This window comes from Camelus dromedarius, chromosome 22 (genome assembly GCF_036321535.1).
Source record: "Camelus dromedarius isolate mCamDro1 chromosome 22, mCamDro1.pat, whole genome shotgun sequence".
NCBI classification, from domain to species: Eukaryota; Metazoa; Chordata; class Mammalia; order Artiodactyla; family Camelidae; genus Camelus; species Camelus dromedarius.
This window is the reverse complement of record NC_087457.1, coordinates 12,340,783-12,358,729: the sequence shown is the minus strand read 5'-3', so window position 1 is coordinate 12,358,729 and position 17,947 is coordinate 12,340,783. Positions and strand designations below refer to the sequence as shown.

General features: G+C 46.7%; 2 protein-coding genes across 7 annotated transcripts in view; both read left to right on the top strand.

The window, feature by feature from the left end:
* The window catches only part of PLEKHA2 (pleckstrin homology domain containing A2), a 51,062-nt gene extending 44,618 nt beyond the window's left edge, over positions 1-6,444 (top strand). For 5 of the 6 annotated variants that reach the window (XM_064477438.1, XM_064477436.1, XM_064477437.1 and 2 more), the window contains 2 exons: positions 2,900-2,977; positions 3,408-6,444. In XM_064477438.1, coding sequence (XP_064333508.1) covers positions 2,900-2,977; positions 3,408-3,770 — 441 coding nt within the window. In that variant the 3' untranslated portion in view covers positions 3,771-6,444. The remainder of the gene's footprint in view (positions 1-2,899; positions 2,978-3,407) is intronic. The other variant, XM_064477441.1, reaches the window with a different exon arrangement.
* A 1,057-nt stretch (positions 6,445-7,501) lies between these two features.
* Positions 7,502-16,689, top strand: HTRA4 (HtrA serine peptidase 4). The gene is made up of 9 exons (XM_031440070.2): positions 7,502-8,161; positions 8,578-8,677; positions 9,406-9,610; positions 10,506-10,700; positions 11,117-11,149; positions 12,442-12,556; positions 12,943-13,000; positions 13,354-13,449; positions 16,516-16,689. The coding sequence occupies exons 1-9, from the start codon at positions 7,660-7,662 to the stop codon at positions 16,679-16,681; spliced, it is 1,470 nt and encodes a 489-aa protein (XP_031295930.2). The 5' UTR covers positions 7,502-7,659; the 3' UTR covers positions 16,682-16,689.
* Positions 16,690-17,947: the final 1,258 nt, after the last annotated feature.

Below are 17,947 nucleotides of genomic sequence, written 5' to 3'. Positions count from 1 at the left end.
TTCACTGAATTGCTGTTGCCAGTGGATTCCAGCTCTTAAAACTACTAATAGAGATTTTAATTGTGATCTCAATAAAATAATACTCTATTTCTTCTCATGTGGAATCAATTTCTCCTTTTCTATTTGAATAAGATTTTAAACATCACTAAGCATTAAAATAATGTTTCCTCATGTTTATTATCCTCATGGCTGGGTTAACTCCCTAGGTTATCTGACCGAAAAATGTCCTTAAATGGAATTAGAGAAACAGGGAAGAATTATAATTAGCAAATAATTTCCATCTCAGTTACTAAATGTTTTAAGAAAGAGATTTAATTATTTTGCCTTTCGTATTGGCACAGATTTTTTTGTTTGTTCTGTGGGGTTTTTTTGGGGGGGGGGTAGGTAATTCAGTTTGTTTATTTATTTATTTATTTATTTATTTATTTATTTATTTATTTATTAGAGAAGGTACTGGGGATTGAACCCGGGACCTTGTGCATGCTAAGCACACGCTCTACCACGTGAGCTATACCCTCCCTGCTAGCACAGATTATTTTTTTATTGCAATATTTAATTCTAACAAGGGTGCGTGTAAAAAAATATATGTATATACACAGTTGGTAAATGAAATTTATATTGTTGGCTAGAAATCACTCTGGCCACATGTAACAAAAGCCTTAAAAGAATGTGTTCTCTTTCATCCAACAATTTCCCTGGGAGCTGACGACTCCCAAGTATGAAAAGGGGTTTCTCCACAAAGATGTGAATAGCAGTCTTATTTCTATTAGACAATTGGAAATGATTGAAATGAGCTTTAGAGGATTTTGATTCTTGTGTTTGAATCTGCTGATGGGAAGTCAGGTGATTCCTGGTTTTCTCTGATTCAGGGATTCCTTGCAGAGTGGAGCTGGGGTGAAGCCCCCTAGGCTTGTGGTGTGATTGCTCCTAGAGAAGATGTGAGCGTTTGTTGGTGAGGTCTCAAAGGGCAGTCAGATAGGTGGCCTGTGGCTTGGGCGGGTGGGGAGTAACATTTAACATGGGGGGGTGTGTTTTGCTGGGGTAGCAGACAGAGCACCTTAAAAGCCCTGGAAGCTGATTCCTGGACTGTCATCACAGGGCCCTTGTGATCGGGGCTGAAAATGGCAGGTCTGCCGTGTGATGCGGGAGACATTTGTCTGTCCCTCCCCCAGCTCCGTCGTTCCTTCTTTCTCACATTTCCCCACCAAATCAGCTTCTCTTCCCTTACAGGGAAGATCGCTAAGAAATGCTTTTCTGCTCAAGTTCAGTTTAATTGCTGCCATCTTATTCCAATTCCAATATGGAATTTTTCCTCCCTCAAATATGTTATCTTATTTGATCCCAGCAATTTGATCCTTTAGGTGAGAATTATCTACAGAAAGAAAAAAAAAGATGAAGAAAATGAGAGAAAAAAAAAAAAAAGTCCCAGGGAGGAGACAGGGAACATATTTATAATATTGGAATTTGAGGCTTCATTTGTGTCCCTCATATCATATAATAATAATAATAATAATGAAACAGTAATGACTAATACTTGTGAAGCCCTTTCTGTGTAGTAGGCACTGTTCAAACTGCTTTACCTAAATGAGTTCGTTTAATTTTTCCCAGTAGTTCTGCTTGTGGAACAGCTAGTCCTCATAACTAGTAAAGTGCCTTCTGGAGGAATCTTGGAGACCTTGTCCTGGATGTCCTTTTAGATGAGGAATGGATTTCTTTTTCTTGGAAAACCACCAGGTTGTCAAGTACCTGGGCAAAGTCCAGGGCAGTGAGAGGGCAGGTGCACTTGCAGCTCTTTGTGGCCCAGTGCCAGGGTGTGAAACTGTTTCCCTTGTAAGTGTCCTGCACACACCTAACCAAGGAGGGTTTGTTTGGGGTGACAGAAAGGGGTAGGGATGCAAGTTTGAAGGTTTAAAAAAAACCTGGTCATATATTACCTTGATACAGTGCAAAGAAAAAGAATCATTGTAGAGATGGGGAGAGGGAGGGGAACATGTGGAGAATTTTGCACGCCAGCGCGTGATGTTTGCATTCACACATGCACAGGCACGCACATGCATGCTGGTGATGTTGGGTGACGCTCCACTGTCAGGGGAAGGTGCAGGGGGACAGAGAGAGCTTAACAAATACACACTCCTGGAGGTCAAGGATTCAGTCTTGGTCCCATCGCTGTGCTGGGTACCTGATGCCACGTGTAACACTGAGTCAGGCCTCAGCAAACGTTTGCCGGGTTCTCTTGAGCACAGCCTCTGTAAAGCTGGAAAACGCTGAGAATTCCCAGGGCTCGGCCTGCTGTGGCTTGGCCTCGGATTTTCCTTCCTTTCTTCACAGAGCTGCTGCTGCCCCCTTCCGGGGCTGCCCGGTATTTCTGGGGGAGGCACTTTTTAAGGGCTCAGCAGTGCCCCTACCTGCTGGGGAGCTTGGTGCTCCAAGTCTCGCAACTCTGGAGGTCTGGGCGAGATTCTGGACAAACCCGGCTCGCTTGTGCTTTGAGAGAAGCCCTGTTCCTGGAGGAAAAATGGATGAAAAGATGGGCTGCACTGGGAGGCAGGAGACCTGGAATCCAGAGTTTTCTGGGCCTCATTTTCCTTTTCTGTAAAGCAGGAGGAGAGGGGCTTCTACAGGGAAGGGCCTCCAGGCTCTGCCTCCCTCGTGACCTCTGCCCCACTGCCGAGAGGCTCCACTTTGAGCCCTTTTATTTATGGGGTGTCAGATACAATTCTGCAGGGGAAAAAAAAATGTCCTCAGATGACTGAGGGCCACTGGCCTTAATGACCTCTGAGATCCCTTCCAGTGCTAATGGTGTGATTTTTATGAACTTAGAATTGAGTCAGAGATGTGACAGCTGAGATCACAGTGCCAGACGGGTCTCTGTAAGTGCAGGGCGGGGGATGTTTTGCAGGCAGACAGCCCAGAAGACATGCACAGCTGGATTAAGGAGATCGGGGCAGCTGTCCAGGCCCTCAAGTGCCACCCCAGAGTAAGTCACTTCCTTCCTGTCCCCAGGCAGCGTCAGCCTCGCGGTGAGTTGTCCCGAGTGGGCAGGTGTTATTTGGTGACGTGAGCAAGCTGCCCGGTCCCTGGATGCAGCTGAAGCCCGGTGCTGTCGTGCTTGGTTTTCTCTTTCGACTGATTTGGGCACAAATTTTTATTTTTTGTTTTTTTGAGTCGTCAGAGAAGGTGAGGTAGGGTTGGATAGAGAACCAGAGCTTCTGATGCGTCTGGTGCGTCTCCCTGCCAGGCTGACCTTGGCACATCTGGAGCGGATTCCGTGGGCTGTGTCTGATTTCTGTCGACAAGTGTCTGGACCAGGGAGGTGGTGATGCTGGGTGGGGCAGCCCTTCCTGGGGCTTTGGTATAAACATCAGGAAAGCTCATGTTGTCCTTTCCCTCCTCCTTTATTTGTGTAGGAAATGTCCTTTTCTAGGTCCATTTCTTTGACCCGCTCTGGAGGCTCCAGCCTTGCAGGGGGGCCCAACTCTGCCTTGTGCAGAGGGCGGCCCCCTGTGGAGGAGAGAAGGGCCCTCTGCAAAGCCCCCTCCGTGGCCTCGTCCTGGCAGCCGTGGACGCCTGTCCCCCGGGCTGGGGAAAAGCTGCTTCCCGCCGAAGAGACTCTCGAGGACTCTTTGTTCACGCCTCGCCCCGGGGAGAGCGGCACTGCTGGGGTGTCGCCCAGCTCCCGGATGAGGCACAGATCGGAGCCCCAGCACCCCAAGGAGAAGCCGTTTGTGTTCAGCCTGGATGATGCGAGCATACGGACCTCTGACGTGTGATGAGGCGTGGTGCCCAGGGAGGGTTGGTGGGGGGGGCAGCTCAGACAAGGGGCCACGGTGTAGCTTCTCCACCTGCTCGAATCCCTAGGGAGCTCTGTGGGAGGGGCCCTCCCAGCTGGCTTAAAAAAATATGTATATCAATGCAGTGTATTTAATTTGGGGAAAGTCACTAGGTTAGGCCTGTAGGTATGCCCAGTGGAGAGCGGGGTGCCTCTTACTTGACTATTCCAAGGTCTTCCTGGTGAGAGGAGGTTGGAAGTCCAATCTCATCCCCAACCAAGTTTTATTTCCCTGTCTTAGTCTTATCCCTTTGTTTCCAAGCCAGGCACAGAATCTTAAGGCCGGTCATCTGGTTTTATCCTATTTCCTGTTTATTGGCTGAAGTTTGACTGTGAAGAGCAGGGTGGAGACTAGTGCAGCTGATGGGAGGGGGGGAGGAGGGGGGAGGAGGGGGCAGACCCAGGCTCCAGCTCCACAGGGACACATTCTGAGGGGAGGTGTTAAAATCTGGGGGCTCGGGGGGGGGTCCCTCAGAATGTTGACCAGGGCTGATCCCCCCAGGGGACCTCCGTAGGGGAAGACCTAGGGACCTCTTGTAAGGTACGGGGAATGATTCCACCTCAGCGCATCAGCCAGTTTTGGAAATGACTCTCTACTCTTCTGGACGTTCTCTGACCCTAAATACTGTCGATGTGAGAGACAGACCTGCCCACCCGGCTTCTGTGTCAGGCCCCAAGGATGCGTGAAATCAGCATTCAATGTTGAGAACAGAATGGACAGTACCCTTGATAACCGGGTTACTTGGAACATGGAGAGGGTTGATGAATGTGTGATAATTCACTCCTGTGACAGATCAGATCTCTGTTCTAGAATGTGAGAGTCACTTTACAGCCGGTGCTGGGAAGAGATGGATTATAGTTCACCCAGCTCAAATGTTTTGATCCATGTTTTCCAGATAGAAGAAAAGGTCTGTGTTAGCAAAGACGGATGACCTTGACTCTGTGCCTCACAGCCCTTCTTTAAGGGGCCGATGGAAGTCTAATTTTCAGTGGTGTGTGGTGTGTACCCTGCCAGGTGTGCTTTCTTCCCATGCTTTGTGTTGCCCTTTGAATGATGCCTTGTGTACTTGCGTGATCACACCTGTCATCTGATGAGGTCCCCTGTACTTAACAGCGAACAGATAACAAAGATAATCTCGAGAGATATTTATATTTTTAATAAAATAGAAATGTGCATAGAAACATTGATTTAGAGGCTGTGCTTTGCTGCCTAGAGACTTCCCGGAGAGAAGAACATAGATTGTATTTCCCATGCCACATCTTAGGAGCTACATTCTTCTGTTTGACAAGGGAGTCTTCTATATTTCCAGGGTCCCTGGGAGAATCTGTCCATCCGGCTTAGGTGGTGAACCTGAAGGGGTTCCCTGAAGGGAGGGAGCTTAACTCACTTCTGTCTGTAACTTTTTATCAGCTAGATCATTCACTTTTGTCTTTACATTAAAAATTAGTGACTAGAGGAGGAGATCAGGAGAAGCATTTTTACCTCAGTCAGTCCTTTCCCCTGCTTATGCCCAAATCTCATGCAGGGGCAAAAACATGTGATTAGAAAATCCTTACTGGCTGGTGGGAAATCCTCTGTGTCTTTCAGGCACTGGAGTCTCCTTGAAGTCTGTGTCAGGTTGAGGACTTTTCTTGACTGCGCTGCTGAAACCTTCATTTAAGTTGTTTGGCTGAGTGGTCCTGGTGTCAACATTGATACAAAAAAGGAAATCTGCCCTGGATCGATTGGTCAACTGATCAATCTCTCTCTTTTTCTGTTTTCTGCAGCCTCTTGTATACTTTTATCCTCAGAAATCCGTGGTTTGGGGATTATTTATCTGAGTGGTCAGGGAGACAATATACTTCAAGTGGTCTGATTTCAAGAAGCCATTCCCAGTTCTTAAAACTGTTTTGTCTCTAGTTTCATCTTCAAATTTTACTTGAGAAAATTCTTTGGCTAGGTCAGTGATACGGAACTACCAAAAGTAAATTAGGAACTTTTGAGATCTCTTAAAACAGTCCCTAACTCATGGAGAGATGTCATCTCTTGATGCTTAAGTTGTGAAAACCTATCCATTTCTCTCTCTTTTAAGTAAACTGCTGGATTACCATTGCTAAATCAATTGGCCATTATAGTAAGCTGATCTGTTTCTTATTCAGTAAGGTCTATTTTGAGAATGTACCAAATTAAACATACTTATAAATCCAGATTGTATTATTGTGGTAGAAGGCAAACAAGGACTCTAGTTGGCAAATATTTGGGAATTCCAAGTTAGGACATTGTTAATGTAGTTCCAACACTGGATAAATATAATTATCTTCAAGGAAAGACATTCTCCTTCCGAAATCTGAATCTGAATTCTGAAATTGAATTCCTTTTTGTGTCCGTATTTCTTACCTCTGGTTAATTTCATATCACCACCTTTTAATGTAACTACCTGTGTGAGCCAAAGATGGCGCCTATACCGCTAGAGCCTCTGGTTTTAAATGTGTAAAATGGAACCAAATGGAAAGAACAGGGTGGGGACGCAATATTGGTTAGTAAGTTAAGTGCATAGGCTTGGGCATAAATCTGTGTTCAAAAAAAAAAAAAAAAGAACCAAAAAATATACTGCATTTTCTTTGTGGAGTAAAAACATTCTCTGAGTTGTGCCGTTTTCATAAGACATTGGACTTGGTCTTGACCCACTGTGTGTAACAGTATTTCGTGTGTCTCCCCATAGCTGAACGATTATTGTCCACCGTTCTTGAAAGTTAAGGATTTGCCTGTTCGCGGTCAGCTGATGGCTGGTGAACATGGTTTGTCCTTTTGCATTCAGTGAGACGACATAATTGTACTAAGGTGTCCACCGAGCAAAGTGAGTCAGGTCAAAATATGAGAATTTCAAATCTGTTTCTGAGTAAAATGCTGAGCTCCCGTGAGAAAGAATCCAACTTCATAGTTCACTTGAAGCAGAACTTTTTTTTTTTCCCTTTTTCTTTTTGACCCAAACCTAACTGGGCTCAGATACGGGCTAAAAAGATCCAATAAGGTAGCAGATTCAGTAGTGGAGAGCAGTGGCACCTGGTATGTTTATTTTCACTGTTAACCAGATAAACAGACAAATTGGGGTAGCAGCATTTTGGAAACTGGGTTTCCCAAATCAGCTTTGTTTTATAAACTTTGAACATGTCAGAAATGAGCAGGTTTTTTAAATCTTTTTTTCTCTTACTCCATTTCTCTTTCTCTGTTATGCCTGCGCTAGTGAATGACAGCCACTCATGCTAGGAAGAATCTGAATAAAGCAGACATTTGGCCCAAACCTCTACTGTTTGACCCCTTCCCCGGTTGCTTCTGAGGGTGTGGCATGACTCTGTTTTGAACCAGTGTGTTTCAGCTGTGAAATGCACTCCCCGTAGGCTCTGAGCTGAGTGCATGGAAACTGTTACGCTTCTCATTTTACGTGGTCTCCTAATTGGTATGTAGCAAAAAGTAATTTTCTAAAACTGTTTTGTTGCTTGTTTTGTAATAAAACCATGTGAGATACTGAAATGTGGTGTGTGTTTTCCCAGCTCTGACCTTCCGTCCGTGGGTGGGTGATGTGTCTTGTCAGTCTGTCCCCGTTATTGGTTTTAATGTATTTCAGCAGGCAGGTCCCTGCTGGGCCGGGGACGGGTCTTCATCGCTTGGGGCGGGTGGAGGAGGAGATGGACGGGGGTGTGCGGAGAGGGCTGCCAGGTTCTGCCCCTTAAAGTCGGGGGGCTGGCGGAGGCGGCAGCCCAGTCCGCAGAAAGCGTTGCCCTTCTTAGAGCAGCTGCGGGCCCAGGGGAAAGTCATTGGGAAAGTGGGAGGGAAGAGGGAAGGGAACAGGATGAGCAGACCGCCGCTGCGGCCCGCGGGGCTCGGTCCCTCCCTCCTGCTCTGGCTGCTGCTGCCCCCGGGGCCTGTGCCCGTGCCCGGGGTGCAGGCCTGGAGGGCCAGGCCCCCGCCGTCCTGCCCCGCAGTCTGCGAGCCGATGCGCTGCCCCCAGCTGCCCCCTTGCTCGGCGGGGACGACGCCGATGCTCGACCGCTGCGGATGCTGCCGCGTCTGCCCGGCGGCCGAGGGCGAGGACTGCGGCGGGGCGCTCGTCCGGCCCTGCGCCCTGGGGCTGCAGTGCCGCGCGCCATCCGCGCCCCGGCTCCTCGGCGGCGGCGGCGGCGGCGGCGGCGGGCTGGGCACCTGCGGCTGCCGGGCGGCGGGGGCGGCCGTGTGCGGCAGCGACGGGCGCACCTACTCCAGCCTGTGCGCGCTCCGCGCCCAGAACCGCGCCGCGCGCCTCCGTGGCGCGCCCCCGGCCGTGCCGGTGCAGAAGGGGGAGTGCGGGGACCCAGGTGAGCGGAGGGCCGCGCGCCCTCGGCGCCCTCTTTGCACTTCCTTCACCAGCCGCCTTCGCCGCGGGCTCTCCCCCGCTCCATCGCCAGAGGGACTCAACGCCTCCTTGCTCCCGATTTTCTTCCCTCTTAGGTGTCTCGTTACCGGTTCCCACGTGGTTGCTCCCCAATTTCCTCCCCAAAGCTGTTTGCAGTCTTACCTTTAAAAAATTTTTTCCACCCAGGATGGGAGGTCTAGTTCCTTCAAGGCGTATCCTCATGGGACCGCAGTGAATACATAGGGGGAGACCCAAGAGAGGAAGGGAAGGGAAGGTGACGGAGAGGGAGGAGAGGGGCCGAGAGATTTGAGAGATGACGCCCGGATGCGGTCAGGCAGCGAGGGTCCCCCGCCCCAAGAATGGAGCATCTCTTCACAGGGACCAGAAGCGCAGGCTGGCTCAGGAGCAAGTACAACTTCGTCGCGGCGGTGGTGGAGAAGGTGGCGCCGTCTGTGGTGCACTTGCAGCTGTTCCGCAGGTAAAGGAGATTGGAGGAGGACCTCAGTTCCCGAGGGTTAATTGTTTCCCTGAGCCTCCGTGCTCTCCAAGCGTCATTTAGTCGTAAAAACCGCGGAGAGGAAACCAAGCGACTCAAAGAGGTTGAATAAACTGGCTCGTTTAGCCGAAGAGCAGAGGCACAGGGATTCTGACTTCCCAGTCTGGGCTACCCCTCTCTCTCATCTCCCACAGATTTAAGAGCTAGAAGGCATCTTGATGGTGATTTTGCCTGGCCCTCTCCTTTGCAAGGAAGGAATCCCAGACCCAGACAGCAGGAGTAATTTGTCCTATGTCACAAAGCCAGTTAGTAGTGGAACCTAAGCTGGAAGCAGACTTCCTTGACTCCCTCCCTGCCTGGGTGTTGGATAATGTGGCACTCGCTCCACTTTTGCCCCCAGTATTATGATTAGGTCAGTCCTCGTTGAAGCAGAGGGCTGATGCTTTGACCAGCTCTCAAGAAGGGAGCATCCTTGGAACAGGAGAGTTGGAATCAGCTCTCAGTCGTGTTCACAAGAGACGGCCAGAGCCCGGAAGAGGCAGAGTCCAGTTACACATGGGGAGAATGAAAACAGACAGGGAAAAGGGAAATGTCTGAGAAAACTGTGGTGGCAGTTATGTTTAATAAATGTGAGGGTCCCATGCTTCCGGACCACGGTGGAAGCCCGGATTTTCCCACCCTCTGCTTATGCTGCTGTCTTGCCGAGACAGGTCACCTCTCACTGGCGAGGATATTCCTGCATCCAGTGGCTCTGGGTTCATAGTGTCTGAGGATGGGCTCATTGTTACCAATGCCCATGTCCTCACCAACCGGCAGCGGATCCAGGTGGAGCTCCAGAGCGGGGTCCAGTATGAAGCCACCGTCAAGGACATTGACCATAAATTGGATCTCGCTCTCATTAAGATTGAGCCAGACGTGAGTCTGCGAGGGCCAAATCAAAAGTCTGCATATTTGGGGGTTTTCATCAATTTGCTCATATTTTCTTCCCCACCCCCACCGCACATCTTTTCTCCCTGGTATATGCCTTTTTTCCCCATAGTTTCCTTTCTTTTTGTTCTTCATGTCTTCTCGTTTATTTTCTTCCATCCTGTCTGTCTGTATATCCCTAACGATTTCTATTAACTACCCAGCAGTCTTTTTTTCTCCTTCGCCTCGTTCTTCCACAGATACTGCTGCTGGGAAACTTACTTCTCTGCTTGTCTTAGAACAGCGGGAGTGCTTGAAATGGATTCAAAACTGCTAAGGAATGCTTTGAGTTTCTTGCTATACACAATGGTCTACCCTCCCACCCCCCACTTCCGGCAGCACTGACATCATCTGAGAATTTTTCAGAAATGCAGAATCTCAGACCCCACACAGGTCTACTGAATCAGGGTCTTTAGTAAGGTCCCCAGGTGATTCGTGTTTGCATTAAAGAGATGTGCTGCTTTGGGTGACATTTCTGCCTGTGGCTTGTTATCTTTGTAAATTTTTGAGCTGGAATGGTGCTAAGTAAGTTGCGGATGTCAGTTTATGTTCATCAGTCACTTCGTGGGCAGTTTACTTACAGTGATTTCTGCAGGCGATGATTTTAGATTTTAGAGATGGTCTCCAGCATCTCAACAAGGGAGAGTTCAGAGGTAGTTGGAATTTAAGGAAGAGGCCTCGGTCAGTTGTAGAACCTATGTTGGGGGGTGGTGATTCTTGGGTTATAAGTTTCAAAAGGTTGGAGACTGTGTCACATGTGTGTGGTACACAAACACTGATTGATTCCATTCTTGATTTGTTCTTCACCTCTTTGTTGTCCCCGTCCCTCCTTGTGCATGTGCAGACGGACCTTCCTGTATTGCTGCTGGGAAGGTCATCTGACCTGCGAGCTGGCGAGTTCGTGGTGGCCTTGGGCAGCCCGTTTTCTCTGCAGAACACAGTGACCGTGGGAATTGTCAGCACTACCCAGCGAGGGGGCAAAGAGCTGGGGCTGAGGGATTCCGACATGGACTATATCCAGACGGACGCCATAATTAATGTAAGTCACAGGGGTGGACCATCCTCAGCCCCTAAGACACTGGCAGTGCAGTGAGAGGAACACTTCAGGGTGCCTCCTTTTCCTTTTGGCCTTTCGGGCATGTCCAGAGTTCAGTTTTATCCCCACAAGAGGGACGGGATGGCACGCTGTTAGAGCTCAGCCTGTTTGATGTGATACTGGGCATCCATGATACTGGGTGGCCTCTCAGGGTCTGTCACTGAGGTCACCACTGCTGTAGGAGGTGGTGGTCCTCCTGCTGTTGTCCTTCACCTGCACCGACTTCAGCATTTATGATGAGGGGGCATAGCTTTCCCTGCCCTGGGGGACTAGGAGCTCGCTAGGGCAGGCTGCTTTTGGTAAACCTCTTTAGGAACTATCAGAAAAGGACTGACACCTTTTTCAAATTCTCTCTTCAGCACGGGAATTCGGGGGGGCCCCTGGTGAACTTGGTAAGTGGCCCCTTTCCTTGCTGCTCCATGCCTCTTCCTAACTTTCAAAGACTCGACAGATTCCCTGATGCAGACTAGGATGTCGCTCTTGCATAGAGATTTGTGGAACAATGTTTTTCTATGATTGCGTCTTAAGGAAAGGGTTAGGAAAAATTTAAGATCTACAAAGGATTTGTCATCCTGGCGTGTGAGCTCATCCAACTGAGGGCACCGGGGTGTCTTTACAGTCTCCTTACCTCTTCAACATGCTTTGTTTACATTGGCTACTTAACAAAAGTCCTGCGTTCGCAACCCAAATTTATGTCAAATGACACGTGTATTATGTAAGGTATCTCCTTCAAGACCCCTTGTTGCTGCGTATGAGGAACTAACCCTCATCCCCAAATGTGAATTTTGTGTTAACCTGCTTAGAGATGTCAGAAAAGCCACAAGAATCCCTTACTGTGTAGTGCATTTAATTCTTAAATTTTCTTCAGCATCCTTAGTGAAACTGCCAAGGTTTCTGGTTGCTGGAATACATGTGAGGGGGCAGTGCTGTTTGACCCGCAGTCTGTGATCACACTTTCTGAGTCTCTGTGATCTGATTGCTTTTGGTGCCTCTTTACATATTACTCTTGCTTGTCGGAGGATGAATTGTGTGTGAATTACCGAGCGCTTTTTACTCCTAACATTGCATGTGTTATTTGTGTCTGCCGTCTCCAGTAGATAATGAATTTACAAGAGCGGGGATGAACTGCAGAATTTCAGCCACACTCCAGACCTACCGAATGATAATCTGTGTTTTAATGTGATTCCTAGTCTCTTTTCTGTCCTTTCCGTTACTGAGCTAAAGGATGGTGAAATGCACAAAAAGGAAAGTATTTACCACATCATAGCTTTAGCTTTTACAGCTCTGTTCCTAAGTTCAATTTGCTCAATCTTCTGAATAGTTTCACTGAAGTGTTGCTGAAAGTCCACAGTTTTTTTGCCTTTTCCCTGTTTATTTTTAGTTTCATTTAAGGAACAAAAAGGCAAGTACTCCTTGTCCTCATATCTGTGTCAAAATATGAAGTCTGGTTCACTTTGAATATCAGTGTAATTTGGCCAAGGGGGAAAAAAAATGGGAGCTCGAGAATAAGCACCAGATTCCTCAGCAGGAATTTGCACACGTGTATGTCCCCTCTGATGACCTGTCACACTGTCCATCCCCTAAGAGGACAGCCGTTGCTCTATCCTAAGTGATGTGGTTTGCTGGCCTCTGCTTGTTTCATCTGCCCAACTGGGCAGCTGAGTGATGTCACCTGCCTTGTCAGGATGGTGAGGTGATCGGCATAAACACCCTGAAGGTGACAGCGGGCATCTCCTTTGCTATTCCCTCCGATCGCATCCGACAGTTCTTGGAGGAATTCCACGAGCGCCAGCTGAAAGGTAAGGGGGGTTAGGACTTTTTCTTCCCCTCCTGTGCTTCCTAGGAGCCCTCCAAGGATGGATGCTCCATCGTGGTGGGGACACTCCTTTGAGGTCTGTAGAAAACGGAGTCACTGTTACTCAGCTCTTGTCACAGTGGTCCAGGCAGCAATACGGGGGGACCAAGCCCCAAACCCGGAAATATTTGAGTTGAACTATTGTGGAAGGGGAAGCGATGGGCTGGAGGTGGGAGGTAGGTGGGAGGAAGGCAAAGGTTCTCCGAGGCACGTTTGTCTTGAAAGGGCAGCTATCCTAGTAAGGATATTCTGTGACTTAGGTGTCTTTTAAACTCTGCCAAAAGGAAAGAAGTCTTGTCGTTAGGGACGCATTATAACTTTTCTTTCCAGGAAAGGCTCTTTCACAGAAGAAATACCTGGGTCTGCGAATGCTGCCCCTTACCATGAAGTAAGCACTGGTTTGCAAACGTCTGGGGTGTTTTTCTGAAGCCAAAGCTGTAGGTAGAGTCTTGGCGGGGAAGTTAGAGCCTTTGGCTACTGCTGGCTCCTCATGTGACCGTAGGAGTCCAGGGTGGGTGTCTGCCTCTGCCTGTACCCGCATCCACTGGACTTTCCAGGGCTTTCTTTCACTGCGGCTGTCTGTGCTTTATCACGCCCAGCGGGTCTTGGCTTTAGAGAATCAGTCAGGGAAGAAAGATTGTGAGCAGCCGGAGGGAAGGAAGCCTCATCCCCTGGGTGTGAGCCTCGAGCGTGCCTGATGGTGTCCTGACCTCATGGGAAGCCTCTGCTCACTCTCCTTAGCCTGCTTCAGGACATGAAAAGGCACGATCCCGACTTCCCTGATGTGAGCTCTGGGGTTTTTGTGTATGAGGTGATTCAAGGAACCGCGGCTGAAAGGTAAGAGGGCCTCAGGCCTTTGCCCAACCTCCTCCGTCCTCACCAGCTGTGTCCCATGCTAAACGTGTGTTGCATCTGGATTTGCAGTGTCCCCCCACCTCCCCCATGGCTGTGGAACCCTTGAGGTGTGGCATGTGTGACTGAGGAACTGCATTTTAAATTTTATTTGAGTTTATTTAAATTAAAAAAACAAACCCAGAAGCAATGCAAAATATTTTCCCACTTTTTTTTTTTTTGCTTGGGGAAGACTGCATTTCACTTTAATAACTGCATTGTGTAAGACGTTACCATTGTAGAGCAGCAGATGGGTGTGTGCTATTTCTGGGGGACTTCAAAGACTTACAACAGAGTATCAACTATCTGTTAAGGATTATGATTACATGTTAAAATGATATTTTGTATGTAGTTAAATAAGATATATTATTAACATTAATTTCATCTGTTTAAAACTTTTAAAAATCTTTAAAAACTGTAATTTTTGGGGGGAGGTAATTAGGTTTATTTACTTATTTATTTTTAGAGGACGTACTGGGGATTGAACCCAGGACCTCCTGCATGCTAAGCATGGGCTCTACTACTTGAGCTACACCCTCCTCCTCCCTAAAAATTAAAAAAAAAATTTTTTTTAAACATGCCTATCAGAAAATGTAAAATTGTATGTGGCTTGCCTGACATTTCTCTTGGACAGTGCTGATTTAGACATGTGCTTGTAAGGTTTTTTTTTTTTGGAAGGGGATGGTTCTCTGCAACCCGAGAATTCATGCTATGAGGTTACAACAGAAGTTTATATTAATTTTGCCAGGAATTCCCAAGTCTATTCTTTTGCTACGTTAGTTATTAAGAATCAGAAGAATCCAGTGGGTTAGAAGCTTAAGAATATATTTTAGGGACTTTAAGACACTTTTGGCTTTGAATTCGGGATGACAGAGGCCAACAATAAACAGACAAACAAGTAAATAAAAGTAAATAAAGTGAAGCTAGAGGCATTCTGAGACATTTATCGTAACTACTGAGGGAAGAGGTGGCCTGTCCTGCAGTTATCCTCCTGGGCCTCTCTTGTACATCTTCGATCTCTCTCTCTCACCGTTTTTGTTTTTCAAGAGCCCACTAATCTGCTTAGATTATGGCCACCCTTTTAGCAGGGGGAAGAAGTCACAGGACACGAACGGTGCAGAGTAGCTAAGTGTTAGGAAACCTGTTACTAAATTTGGCTGGTCACAGGCTTTTCTAGACTTTCTTGGTTCCCCGCCACCCCCACCCCCAGGGCAACACACATACACACACTTATTTTTAACTTCTGGTTCAAGGCCAGAGCTATTTCTTTCAGCTCTCCAACTCCTTGCTCCTCAAAACGTGGTCCATAGACCAGCAGCAGTAGAATCAGCTGGAGCTGTTTAGAAATGCAGAATTACAGATGCACCACTGAATCAGAAGTCTGCTTTTTAAATAAGATCTTCGGGGCAATCTGAATGCCCATGAAAATGTGGGAGGTACTGCTTGCTTGAAGTCGCTGATAAACCGGAAATGGTTCTGACGTCTCTCTAATAATAATGGTAATAATTACAGTAATAACAGCTGGCGTTTGTCAACCACTATGTCAGGCACCACTTTAAGTGTTCTGCACACTTGTTTGAGCCCCTCCAGGAGTTTGGGGCGGGTACAGGTGTTAATTTATGGAGGAAGCAGCTGTGCTCCAGAGAGGTTAATTACCCTGAGTGTTACACAGGAAGTCAGAGGGCGGGCATGCGGAACCAGCCTGGCTTCTGTAGCAATTAGCCCATTGCCGTGGCTGCCCTTCTTGTTTCTGAGAGGCCGAGTGACTGGCATCGAAGATGAGTTTTCAAGTCTGAAAGACCCAGGATCAAATTCTGCTTTAGCCTCGTACGACGTGGGGGTCCTGGTGAGGTGTTTGTTTGTTTTTTTTTTTTTTAATCCTGCCTGAGCCTCACTTCTTCATACTTGGTGCATAGTTGCCCTAACAATCTGCAGGTTTTTCTCTTCACAGAACTACTACGCATTAAGTTCTTTCTTGGTGCTCTGTGCCTGTCATCCTCCTGAGCTGTCCTTGTTCTAAAGGCTTTTCCTATTTTTAGCTCTACCCTCAAACTTCTCCACATCCTCTTGCTTTACATTTTTCTTCTTCTTTTTTTTAAAATAAGCCACACGTATCTTGGTAATCTTCCCACATTAATCACTCTTCCCTGGGTTTCCCACTTCTCTTAAATGGTGTTTCCTGAAATCATTTAATTTTACTTTCAGCCTATTTTTTTTTGGCAGGGAGGAGGTAATTTGATTGATTGACTGATTTACACTGGGGTCCTGGGGACTGAAGCCAGGACTGGGCATGCTAAGTATGCCTTGTACCACTGAGCTAACCCCTCCCCACTTCAGCCTGTTTTTGGCTTTAAGACAAATCATCAGCAAGGCTATATATTTATTGCAGTGTTTTGTTTTTGGAGCTGGTTTTTGTTTCTAAGGTATATATTGCACGTGAAGCAAATATGCTGGAGACTGAATACAATCACAACTTGGAGGCAAAGGAGCCTAAAACCAGTGTCTTAAATATTTAGACTTTGGAGACTGGTTTTTGACTTACTGGAAGCAGCTTCTACGGCGCACCTCAGTATTCTCTCCAGTTCCATAAAGTGTGGGTGAAGACAGGGCTAGCGAGTGCGCCATCTACATCAAACTGAGCAGAGTGTAACTCCGGGGAAAATAGATCGCTTGGGCTTTTCAGGTTTGCTGGTAAGACTGAGAATGCGCCTGAGGTTAACAGCAGTCAGGGATTAATAGAAATGAAAAGCTAAACTCTCTATTCCAAACCAAATCCAACAGATGGGAGGAGTAAACCTCTTACACTGGTATAATATTCTGGTATAATATTAATTTTAGAAAGGATGTTGCCCTTCAGGTGATTTTACAGCGTATCTTAGAACAGCTCTCATATTTGGAAGGATGGAGGCGATTTCTGGTTTCCTGATCGGCATGTTTAATGCTAGCAAAACAGTAGTGCTGTGAGATAAGTAGAACTCATAGTTTGATGGTCCTTTTCACCCCCTCTTCCAGCTCGGGGTTGAGAGACCACGATGTAATTGTCAGCATAAACGGGCAACCTGTCACCACCACCACCGATGTGATTGAAGCCGTGAAGGCCAGTGATTCTCTGTCCATCCTGGTTCGTCGGAAAAGTCAAACTTTGATCCTGACAGTCACACCTGAAATAATCAATTAAGTGCCTTGCTTTAAAGAGAAATGATCTAACAAAACCAAAGCTATATGTAGTACCTGGTTTGTATTGAAGATGTGTCAAAGATGGAAAGGTGTTTGAAGGCTCGCTCTCTTATAAAGAAAAATGAATGCTTTCAAACACACACACTCACACACACACACACACACACACATATTCAGGGTTGAGGGTGTTACAACTGCTGCTGAGAAGCCTTCCTAAGGCAAGGACATGGTGCCAGGAAGTCTGGGAAGCTGATACAATTTTATTTAAAGACAGGAAACAACTGAAACAGGCACAGTTTCTAATTTAACCTTGACAGAAGGACACTTTAGTATTTTAAAACCTCTCTATAGCCACAAACTGGATATGAGACACACACACACACAAATAGATCTATCTACCAAATATTAAGAAACAATCTGCATCCAGAGTGCAAAGGAGATTACATTTTAAATAATATTCCTTTGTTCAATCAGTTTTTCAGGTTGTACCGTATCTGGCCAGGGTTTGTGAAAACAGAGGACAGGCAGGCATTGTCCAGAAGTCAGACTGAAACTGACAAATGCACGTCGTCACAGAGGAATAGAAGGATTCCCAGGTTGTCACCCAGCAGTGGGAACAACCTGGTTCTCTATCAGCTTTCCTGACCACGAGAAAGGTTTCTTCCACAGAACAGAAACTCTTTACAATTTACAGCCTTTTATCTTTTTACCCAAGCTCTTCTTCCTGGAAACACTAATGATTAATGCTTTTTGGGTCTGGAAACTTCGAGAGATTTTTAATTTTGTTTTTATTTATTTTTAATTTTTATTTTTTAAAAAAGAAAATAGTTTTGATGGGGTTGGTGAATATCCTCGACTTTTTTTTTTTTTTGAAGTGTAAGATGAGGCAGGATTTGTAACTTAAAGTAGTATCTTATTTTGGGTAAGATTTTAATTTTAGTTACTGTTTCCAGATTTTTCTTAGAAGTGAGTTTTCTTTTTTCTTCTTCTTATTTTTTTAAATAGACTTTATTTTTTAGGGCAGTTTTAGGTTGCCAGCAAAATTGAGTGGAAAGGTCAGAGTTTCCCCATATCTCCTGCCTTTACCTACACAGCCTTCCCCACTATCAACATCCCAAACCAGGTGGTTCATTTACTATAATAGATCTACCTCCATCAACACATCATTATCAGCCAAAATCTGCAGTTCACATTATGATTCCCCCTTGGTGTTGTACAGTCTTCGGGTTTTGACAAGTGTACAAGGACATATCCACCATTAGAATAT